This window comes from Mchenga conophoros, linkage group LG11 (assembly GCF_057382185.1).
Source record: "Mchenga conophoros isolate Kocher_MC1m ecotype Shallow Benthic linkage group LG11, M_conophoros_male_GT1.1, whole genome shotgun sequence".
In the NCBI taxonomy this organism is placed as follows: domain Eukaryota; kingdom Metazoa; phylum Chordata; class Actinopteri; order Cichliformes; family Cichlidae; genus Mchenga; species Mchenga conophoros.
The window spans coordinates 938,167-950,260 of NC_140536.1; the positions used below are offsets into that span (position 1 = coordinate 938,167).

General features: G+C 42.9%; 1 protein-coding gene across 1 annotated transcript; it reads left to right on the forward strand.

Annotated features, from left to right (window-relative positions):
* Positions 1–3,358: 3,358 nt before the first annotated feature.
* LOC146563400 (uncharacterized) lies at positions 3,359–4,775 on the forward strand. Its single transcript, XM_085290238.1, has 2 exons — positions 3,359–3,618; positions 4,177–4,775. Exons 1-2 carry the CDS (start codon positions 3,359–3,361, stop codon positions 4,445–4,447), a joined length of 531 nt encoding a protein of 176 aa, XP_085146364.1. The 3' UTR covers positions 4,448–4,775.
* The last annotated feature ends 7,319 nt before the right edge of the window (positions 4,776–12,094 follow it).

Consider the following 12,094-nt stretch of genomic DNA (forward strand, 5'->3'; position numbering starts at 1 on the left):
ATAAGAATATGAACATATAAAAGATAATAAAATAAACTGATATAAGTGTTTTGTAAGCATGTATTGCAATTCCTTCTATGTTCTAGTTTTCCCTCAGCATGTATCACCTGAACAGTCACGTCAGTGAGGCTTACGACCTTTAAAGAACCTGAACATCAACTCAAATAAGCACAGATATGCAATATGTATAAAATAATTATAACTGCACCTGAAATACAAAGTTAGCATCATCATAAACATCTTAAGGCCATCTTAAAGCTATCTATTACATTGTTAAAACAATGATCATACTGCAGATTATATTATGCTGGTAAAATACTTTTTGTTCATCCCCACACCACATAGCGCTGATATTCACCGCACATGCCCATATTAACCTTAACCAGAGGGTTTAAAAAAAAAAAACGGTGTTTACATACCATATCTGCTTCTGCCGTGGCCTGGTGGACAAAAAATTGGTTAAGGGTTCCCCGAGCTGTCACACCCCTCATGTTCTTCATGTGCCCACCACTAGAAGCATGCCTATGGTTAAAGTGCGCCGGCACACAGTGCAGTGCGCTTTAAAGGTGTTATCGTGCACTTTCCCAGCCAGGTGTTTTCCATTTCCCAGTCCTCCCTGTGCTTTTGCAGCCTTTTTTCTTTTCTTTCTCTGAGGGGAACAAACATTGCTGCTCTGATGCTGGGCTCACACTCTGCGATCTTTGGCCCATTTTGAGACGATTTTTGAGTCGTGCGGCCAATTTGGTGATCGGCCCAATTTTGGCCTTCATCGTGCGTCGTGTAGTATACGTGGGGTAACGAGAAGCGATTAACACCTCACGACCAGCTCCCGATCATCAATCGCTCGTGAGGGTGTCACCACAGCTGCTCACACTGCTCACGCGCAAACACGTAAACGTCGGTGAAAAAGACGGCGCAGCACGGCTGTGCAGCGTGTGATCTGGACACAAGTGATGGAGGCACAACTTGTAGAACTTTGGAAAGCTCATCCGAGCCTTTTCGATGTGGCCTCACAAAATTATCACGACCACAACAACCGTGAAAATAGTTGGATCTACACTGCTGCTCAATCACAGCTGCCTGATCATGTTTTTCATTAGCAATTTAGCAAAGTTGATGGTGGTGGTGTGTCTGTGTGAGTGAAAGACGGAGAGGGAGAGCGAGCGACAGATTTTCTGTTATAACCTTCATTTTATGGAGGCACAGTGTGAGCACTCAGGTCGCATCAGAGCATCGGGCGGTATAGTGTGAGACCTGCGTCGTGACCTATGAACTTCTAACCCCTGCGAGTCAATCGTGCAGTTTGAGCAGGAGCTGAATAACGCGACTGAAAAAATCGCACAGTGTCTGCCCAGCTTTAGGTGTACTGTCGTCCGAGACTTGCACCGCAGTGTCGGCGTTTGTTTCCCTGTTGGCCATGCTTCTTGTTGTGGTCATCTGTTGTCTTCCGGTATTTTCTCCGCAAGCGACCTTTCCTCGACCAATGAGATGAGCGGTAATCTGAATTGTCATACTCGAATTGTCATAAGTGTGCTGTCAGCTCATTGGTCACAAAGCAGGAGAGGGGCTGGGAATTATGTTTTCAAACAAAGCGTTAATTCCATTAACATTTATAGACTACTTTTGATTCTCACTGTATTACGGGACAAAGTGCGTCCCTTATTAGCTCAATACGGGACGTGTGCTTTTGTTTCGAAATACGGGACGATTCCGTTTTTTAAGGGACGGTTGGCAACCCTATACGTGACCGCTAGCGACACAGCTATGTTAGCATAATATAAACAAGCTAACTTTTTTTCCACTCGATGAAAGTTAACGTGAGTGTTCTCGGTGGTCAGAAACAAATGTAATCGCATGGCAGGATGCTGTAAAAGGACCAAACTTCAGCCAGGAGAACAACTGAGATAATCCATCCACAATACGAGGTTAGTCATTCATATACTGCTGCATGGGCTGGGCTGCAGTTACATCCTAAGGTTTTAAAAACTGAGCTTAAATAAATGATTAGCGGTAATAAAAGCCGAGGGAGGTCAACAGTGATCACTGACTGTTTTAGGAGCTTTTTGAGATCAAATAGAAGAAAATACAAAACATTAAACATGTTAACAACACAAAAGCCATATTAAACGCAGACTACTTTAGACCCGGAAGTAGGATTCATCACGTCATCACTTAACGACCGGATATACAGGCTTTTAGTTCAATTATATTAAATTATGTTATTATGGTATTATTAGGTATTATGTTCCTCATCACCTTTTCATTATTGTATTTCACTTCTGTAATGCTGTAAGATATTTTAACTGGTTTTCATTCAAATGACCATGAGTCACTGTCACACTGATGCAGTGTGAGCTCCTTTATCATATGATTCCTAAAATTATAAGAAGCATAACAAAAATATTTTGACTTGTATTTGTAGTATCGCAGCACTAATGCAACAGAACAGAGACGCAAGTAGAACCAAGTTATCGTCCCATCACGTGTGACGTGTTTGACATCATTAAAAGCTTGAAATGAAAAATAAATGGCCTTCTTCCATGTCACTGAGCTCATGTGTGGCAGTCTCTTTAACTCTGACAATGCATGCTTTACCTTGTGGTCCAACAATATGTGTTCTCAGTGAAATTAGCTGATCGTAGGCTTTAATTTGGTTGATGTAAGCCAAGCCAAACGTAAATATTTCTCGCCAAAATAAGTAGCGAAGGTCAGAGGTTAGGTCATGGATTTCCGGCCTGTTCAGATGGACAAGGAGCTTAATCAACATGCTCAAAACCACAATAGAAATGTACTGTGTAACATTGTACTGCACTGGGCGACCGTGGCTCAGGGGGTTGGGAATCGCCTCTGTAACCGGAAGGTCGCCGGTTCGATCCCTGGGCTCTCTGTCCTGGTCGTTGTGTCCCTGGGCAAGACACTTTACCCTACTTGTCTACTGGTGTTGGCCAGAGGGGCCGATGGCGCGATATGGCAGCCTCGCTTCTGTCAGTCTGCCCCAGGGCAGCTGTGGCTACAACCGTAGCTGCCTCCACCAGTGTGTGAATGTGAGAGTGAATGAATAGTGGCATTGTAAAGCGCTTTGGGTGCCTTGAAAAGCGCTATATAAATCCAATCCATTATTATTATTGTATTGGTAAATTTACATTGTCTAAAGCCAATAACATGTTCACACTGAACGCGATGGACGCGAACAAAACGCCCCAAACACCCCTAATTTGACGCGTGCACATTCGCGCCTCAATGCGTGTCCAAGAAAACGCGCGTGAACCGGAAATGTGGGAGGGAGTTGTGCCAGACCAGTATCTTTGCTAGATGGCAGCTGTCGAGCTAGCGCTTGAAGAGAGAGTCTCCCTTCTCTATGTACTGTGGAGAGCAGAGCAGCAGCGTTAAGGATGTCCTCGCCGTACCTGGGTCCATCAGGTCCTCCAGACGCGTGAGCAGTTTGGTGAGTTTCACCATTTGCTCCAGGAGCTGCGCCTGGATGACGGCCGATTCCAGCGCTATCACCGTCGGCCAGTTTGAGGACCTGCTTTCCCGCGTCGGTCCCAGCATCGCCCGCCTAGACACCAGCTACAGGCGCTCAATCCCACCTGCAGAGCGGCTGTCCGTCTGCCTGAGGTTAGTAAAAGTGTTTAATACGGTAGTCCTTTATTGATACCTGTGCTAATATGCTAATCCATCCAGTTATACACTGCTAACATGGATGTGCTATGCTAACAGTGAATGCTGTCGGTGTTTACTGATAGCAAACTGTGGTACAGAGACGACTCTTTATAATATTTCTAGTGATACTCAGAAGCTCTCATCAAGTCCCGATTTAATTCGATTTATGCTGTTATCAGTGTTTGCGATGATAGCATGGCTGTGGTGTCACATCAATGTATGCGCTCGGTGTTTGCTGATATCAAACTGTAGCATTAGGACCACTGAGTTAACCTTGTAGTGATACTCACTCCTTTATATTTAGACCTGGTTTAATTCTGGGATAATTGAATATTTGTATATAAACACCGCAGACTGTTTTAGATTATATCTAATATATATCATGTAATTATCCTTATAATTACAAAATGTTTTATGTAAGATTTATGTTTTGTAATTAGTAATTTTGTAATTTCAATAATGTATTTTGTAACTGCAGTACACATAATACTCATTTTAAACACTTTTGTCCAGGTTCCTTGTCACCGGGGACTCCTTCAGGACCATCGCGTTCAGTTTTCGAGTCGGTGTTTCCACGGTGAGCCAGATCATCCCCCAGGTAGCGACGGCCATCTGGGACTGTCTAGTGGACGACTTCATGGCTGTGCCTTCACCTGGAGACTGGCGGTCCATCACAGAGGGATTCCAGGAGCGCTGGAACTTTCCTCTGTGCTGTGCAGCTCTGGATGGGAAGCACGTCCAGACAAAGGCACCCCATATATCATATAGGAGACACACACATTGATATACACTAAATATTTATTTCATTTCTTTTTTGTGGTGCCCAAATTTATGCACCTGCTTGATTTTGTTTAAACAATTATTGCACACTTTTTGTAAATCCAGTAAACTTCTTTTCACTTCTCAAATATCACTGTGTGTGTCTCCTGTATGATATTTAACTGACATTTTTTATTGTAACAACCAACGATTTATACAGGAAAATAATGTCTATTAACAAGGTTGCCCAAACTTCTGCATCCCACTGTATCAGTATATTTTGTCATTAGTATAATATGAAATAAATTCTACATGTGTCAAGTCGTGTGCCAACATTTGCTGTGTAGTAGAACTGAGACATTAGTCATTATAAAAATTTATTTGAAATAATATTAAAAGTCTCAAACAGAAAAACATTAAACATAAATATATAAAATATAAGAATTTACAGAGAGACAGGAATAAAAAAGACCAGCTGCTCTCCAGAGCAGGAACAAGGCTGAGGAGGAAATGCTCCATTGGAGACTGGTGTGGCCTCTTCAGGGACACCAGGATGGCCAGCTCCAGCGCCGATGGACCGTCCTGGGACCCGTCCCTCATCTGCCTCGGAGCCGTCCTCCCCTGTGGGCCTGTAAAACAGCACAAAACACAAAGAAATGAGAAGGCTGCTACTAGATTTTAATTTCAACATTGAAAAAACAAACAAACCAAAAACAGGATATAATCAGATTGGTTGTAGATATTTAGTAAAGGTGATCACAAGGGAATCCCACCGACTAAAAAGGTATCAGTGCTTGCTGTACATACCTGTGGGTGCAGCAGCAGGAGCTCAGGGACTGGGCAGCCAGGAGAAGCAACAGGGGATGCTCTGCTGCAGAATCAGTTGGTTCTATCAATACAGTATTAAATGTTAACAGGTTGAATATAATAATCATAGAGTAGACAGTGGTCCCTCATTTATTGCAGCAGGGGTTCTCAGAATAACTAGCCCTTGGCCACGCACTTTATACACTTTTTTCCACACACACACATGAACATTGGTCACAGTTCTCACAATTGATTCTCAAAGTGCAAACCTTTGTAGATTGCAAAACGTAAAAGTATTATTATGCCGCGGTTTGTCTTCATCTGCCCGCCACTTTCGTGCGCCTTTTTCCCTCACGGTGCAGGTGTCTATTTCCGAATGAGGGTCATAGTTATGGGTGTTTTTGTGCTGTTTTTTCTATTGGACGTGATGGTTATCAAAACCAAACGTGATAAATTTGGCAAGCGCAGGAGACACGACATGGAGCAGATTTGTCAATCAGGCTGCAGAATGCAATGCTGTACTGTGCAATAAAAAATCAGCGAAAAAGCGAAGCAGTGACGGATGAACAGCGGGACCACTGTGTGCTGTTTATTAATAAACAATAAAATATATTACTAAATGACAACATGCATAAAAGCAGAACGGTATTTGTACGTCAGTGGGAAAATAGCGGTGGCTTGCTAGCTTTTGTGCGGCTTCCCCGGGTCAGCGAAAACTTTCAAAAGAGAAATGAATGAACTTACCAGGTTGCCCGATCTCTTTACATATCTTCCTCCAAGCTCGGTCCTTTATATTCCTGTCTCGGTACTGAAAGCAGCTGGTGTTGTACAGCTCCGAGTTGTTTGCTACCGCATTGATTAGCCTTCCCCTCCATTGAAGTATGAAAGGCTTTGGCTGGACCTGCCCCTTTGACCTAGGTCACAGCCACGTCACCAGGCTCCTGATTGGTTGTTGCGGCGCGATTTGACGCTGGAGTTCAGATTTTTCCAACTCGAGCGGTAGACGCGAAACGCGCGTATGCACAAAATGCAACACAAAAACTCACGCGCGTGGTTTTATTCGCGAGTCAAACGCGCCAGTGTAGCGTTTTGGCGACGCAAATCTGCTTCCGAATTTTCGCGGGACCTGCAATCGTGTGTCATCGCGCTTTTCCATTGACTTTACATGTAAACCTGACGCTCTATTCGCGTCCATCGCGTTCGGTGTGAACACACCGTAAAACTCACAGCCATGTAAGCTGCTCTGTAACAAGAATGACTCAACTTATAGATGTCACACAGTCTTGTGTTACACATCAGCGACTTGCTGAAAACATCATGAACACTGGCTACTGGTTAAGAAAATGCATGCATACCAATACATAATTTCTGTCAGTAACAGGACATTTTTTCAGGTGTTAAGATTAATCCTACATCCACCACTGAACTGCACTGTACAGTGTCTGTTTATGATGTCAGTATTCAGTAACTGTCTTCCAAACAGACTGAATCCTTTATGCAGCTTGAGTCACTTTGTTGGATACATAACACATATGCTTAGAAACAATACAACACTAAGAAAATACTGGAATTTTAATGTTTTCCCTAACCTTAAATAGTAGCTTTGAAATCAACAGCAAATACCAAAGTTTGATAACGTAACCTACCTTTAGTAACAATTGCATATACTGTAAAGCAACATGTTTCCAGACATGACCAATGCAAATGTGTAACATTGTACAGATTTATTTTACAACACAGTTTTGAACACGCACAACTTTTACATTATAACAATGTTCATCTGGATGAGTTAGTCTTACTGGATACTTACAAAGGTATTTGACTGCTAAACTCTCACACCACACATGGTGCATTAAAGAAAGCTTAAAAGAGCAGCCGAATTATTTATTAGATCTTTAGTATTGATTCTTCTTGCTGTCGCTGAAGCTTCCTGTCATACAGCTGGAGAGCTTGGAGCTGGTGTAGACGGCTCTGGATAACTATCAGTGTTTTCATTTTGTTATGTGACTGTATCATGTAAATCATGTAAATGATAAAAGAAACTGAAATATTTTGACCAAAGCTCGACTTCTGACACAGATGAGTAACTTTTCTCTAATTTAAAAAAAAAGTATTTTGTATGAGTTCAAAATACATAAAAACAAATATTCCTAATATCTGCTCCAGTGTGCACGAACAGTTCAAATGCAGCGCATTGCTGTGAGAGTCTCGACAACGTCCAATGTCTCGTTCACTCTCGGCATACAACTTGATGTCATCCATGTACAGGAGGCGGCTGACAACTGCTCCGTTCCGTAGTCGGTATCCGTAGCCAGTCTTGTTAATGATCTCACTGAGGGGGTTCAGGCCTATGCAGAACAGCAGTGGGGACAGAGCATCTCCTTGGTAGATCCCGCACTTGATGGTGATTTGTGCTATGGGCTTGAGGTTGGCCTCTAGTGTTGTCCGCCACATCCCCATTGAGTTCCTGATGAAGGCTCTTAGGATCCTGTTGATCTTATATAGTTCTAGGCCAGTGGTTCTTAACCTTGTTGGAGGTACTAAACCCCACCAGTTTCATATGCGCATTCACTGAACCCCTCTTTAGTGAAAATTAAAATATTTTTTTCAAATTCAAGACATATGTTTTTTATTGGTGCACAAAATGAGCCGTGCATGTCACAGTGGAGGCTCTGCCGAACCCCTGAGACCGACTCACCGAGCCCCTAGGGTTCGATCGAACCCAGGTTAAGAATCACTGTTCTAGGCATTCCAGTATCCAGCTGTGGGGCATTGAGTCATAGGCCTTCTTGTAATCAATCCAGGCAGTGCACAGGTTGGTCAGTCTGGTCCTGCAGTCTCGGCTGACTGCTTGGTCTGCCAGTAGCTGGTGTTTTGCGCCTCAGGTATTCTTGCCTATCCCTTTCTGTGCCCCGCTCATGTATTGACCCATGTGCCTGTTCATCTTAGCCGCTAAGATGCCTGACAGGAGCTTCCATGTGGTGCTGAGGCAGGTTATTGGTCGGTAGTTGGAGGGGACCGGTCCCTTCTTGGGGTCCTTGAGGATCAGGATTGTCCGGCCTTCGGTTAGCCATAGAGATTGAAAATGTGACGTCACTCAGGGGTAAAATCGCAAAGGATTCTGGGAACTCGTGGCAAGAGGTACTAGCTCACGCAGGCTTTCAATTGAAATCAGTCACACAGCGATAAAAAGAAACACAAAAATGTCAAGAAGCTGTTGTATTATTAACTGCAATAGCCGGTCGCATGACAGCCACGGGAAGCCGACGGGTAAAGAGATCGGTTGTTATCGGATTACGTCGTTGAAGAGAAATTGTTCGAGCCATGTTTCCGAAGTAACAAAGAGGAGACGGATGGCCTGGATTGCAGCCATTCAAAGACCAAATATAACGTCCCAGAACACTCCAGCTCACAGGTTAGTCTGCTCCAAGCATTTACACAAAGGTCAGTCTGCTGTTGTAGTTAATGCGTCATTTTCATAACATAATTAGTGATATAGGTTACAAGCAAGTCTGGCGCTGAACAGAAATTGTCGCTCCTTTGTTTATTGTGCATAAATAGTGAATTGTCCTGACACAATATTGCGTTTCGCTTCTGTTATTATGGTACATTGACAAAAACATATACTTTTATTCACAGGATAAAACAGTTGTTTTGTATCACTAATTGTCCAGTACGATTACAGCATACAATATTATTGTCACTGCTACATTTCTGTGATGCTACCAGAAATTATTTCCACTACTAATTAATTACCGTTGAGCTCAAAGGTCCTATTAATAAACGGTTAGCGAATGTGTATTTATGGAGACAATTTGTGAGACTGGTAAACTTATGATACGTACGATGGTCTTTACTTTATACACGGTGCATTTCAAGGTCCTGCACCCATTCGTCGGTAAACTGTACCTGGGCTTGTTGCAGTGACCGGAAGTTACTAAACTTCATGAGTGTATGCACTCACTCCAAGAACCGTATAATTATAAATCTGAGCGTGGTGAAAGTTGGGCAGCACGCTAACGTCTTTTGTCCACTCTGTGTGCTCGTAAGGGTCTTACCCTTTCACTCCTTTGATTTTTTTCCTCGTATCTTTTCTTTGTCTTTTCATCAAGTCAGTCTTTGTACGGACCGGCATTGTTCTCCTTTGTTTTGTACATACCTTTTTGGGGGGCAAAGAAAAAGCAAGAATTTATTGGAACCGGAGAATGAACGTTTTGCGGTGCTGCAAATGCTTGCATTTGATGCAGGTACTTGGATTGTTTTGCCACGAGTTCCCGGCATGCAATGCGCGAAAGTCACGTGGTCTGTCAATCTCTATTCCGGGTGTCTCTCATCGACTAGCAGCTGGTTCATTTGTGCTGCCAGACGCTCGTGGAGTGCAGTCAGCTTCTTCAGCCAGTAGGCGTGAACCATGTCTGGGCCTTGTGCTGTCCAACTCTTCATACTGGAGACCCTTTCTTGGATGTCTGCCACTGTGATGGTTACTGGACCCTGTTCAGGGAGGTTGCTGTGGTCTCCTCCTAGATCCACTAGCCACTGAGCATTGCCGTTATATAGCGGATGGGACCGGTCCCTTCTTGGGGTCCTTGGGGATCAGGACCGTCCGACCTTCGGTTAGCCATTCCCGGTGTCTCTCCTTAACTAGCAGCTGGTTCATTTGTGCTGCCAGACGCTCGTGGAGTGCAGTCAGCTTCTTCAGCCAGTAGGCGTGAACCGACATATATGTATATATGTGTGTGTGTGTGTGTGTGTATATATATATATATATATATACACACACACACACATATATGTATATATGTGTGTGTATATATATATATATATATATACACACACATATATACATATATGTGTGTGTATATATATATATATATACACACACACACACATATATACATATATGTGTGTGTGTGTGTATATATATATATATACACACACACACACATATATACATATATGTGTGTGTATATATATATATATATACACACACACACACATATATACATATATGTGTGTGTATATATATATATATATATATATACACACACACACACATATATGTATATATGTGTGTGTATATATATATATATATATATATATATATATATATACACACACACACACACACACACACATATATACATATATGTGTGTGTGTGTGTATATATATATATATATATATATATATATATATATATATATATATATACAGTGGGGCAAAAAAGTATTTAGTCAGCCACCGATTGTGCAAGTTCCCCCACCTAAAATGATGACAGAGGTCAGTAATTTGCACCAGAGGTACACTTCAACTGTGAGAGACAGAATGTGAAAAAAAATCCATGAATCCACATGGTAGGATTTGTAAAGAATTTATTCGTAAATTAGGGTGGAAAATAAGTATTTGGTCACCTCAAACAAGGAAAATCTCTGGCTCTCACAGACCTGTAACGTCTTCTGTAAGAAGCTTTTCTGTCCCCCACTCGTTACCTGTATGAATGGCACCTGTTTGAACTCATCATCTGTATAAAAGACACCTGTCCACAGCCTCAAACAGTCAGACTCCAAACTCCGCCATGGCCAAGACCAAAGAGCTTTCGAAGGACACCAGGAAAAGTATTGTAGACCTGCACCAGACTGGGAAGAGTGAATCTACAATAGGCAAGCAGCTTGGTGTGAAAAAATCAACTGTGGGAGCAATCATCAGAAAATGGAAGACATACAAGACCACTGATAATCTCCCTCGATCTGGGGCTCCACGCAAGATCTCATCCCGTGGGGTCAAAATGATCATGAGAACGGTGAGCAAAGATCCCAGAACCACACGGGGGGACCTGGTGAATGACCTGCAGAGAGCTGGGACCAAAGTAACAAAGGTCACCATCAGTAACACACTACAACGGCAGGGAATCAAATCCCGCAGTGCCAGACGTGTTCCGCTGCTGAAGCCAGTGCATGTCCAGGCCCGTCTGAAGTTTGCCAGAGAGCACATGGATGATACAGCAGAGGATTGGGAGAATGTCATGTGGTCAGATGAAACCAAAGTAGAACTTTTTGGTATAAACTCAACTCGTCGTGTTTGGAGGAAGAAGAATACTGAGTTGCATCCCAAGAACACCATACCTACTGTGAAGCATGGGGGTGGAAACATCATGCTATGGGGCTGTTTTTCTGCCAAGGGGACAGGACGACTGATCCGTGTTAAGGACAGAATGAATGGGGCCATGTATCGTGAGATTTTGAGCCAAAACCTCCTTCCATCAGTGAGAACTTTGAAGATGAAACGAGGCTGGGTCTTCCAACATGACAATGATCCAAAACACACCGCCCGGGCAACAAAGGAGTGGCTCCGTAAGAAGCATTTGAAAGTCCTGGAGTGGCCTAGCCAGTCTCCAGACCTCAACCCCATAGAAAATCTGTGGCGGGAGTTGAAAGTCCGTGTTGCTCGGCGACAGCCCCAAAACATCACTGCTCTCGAGAAGATCTGCATGGAGGAATGGGCCAAAATACCAGCTACTGTGTGTGCAAACCTGGTAAAGACCTATAGTAAACGTTTGACCTCTGTTATTGCCAACAAAGGTTATGTTACAAAGTATTGAGTTGTATTTTTGTTATTGACCAAATACTTATTTTCCACCCTGATTTACCAATAAATTCTTTACAAATCCTACCATGTGGATTCATGGATTTTTTTTTCACATTCTGTCTCTCACAGTTGAAGTGTACCTCTGGTGCAAATTACTGACCTCTGTCATCATTTTAGGTGGGGGAACTTGCACAATCGGTGGCTGACTAAATACTTTTTTGCCCCACTGTATATACACACACACACACACATATATGTATATATGTGTGTGTGTGTGTGTGT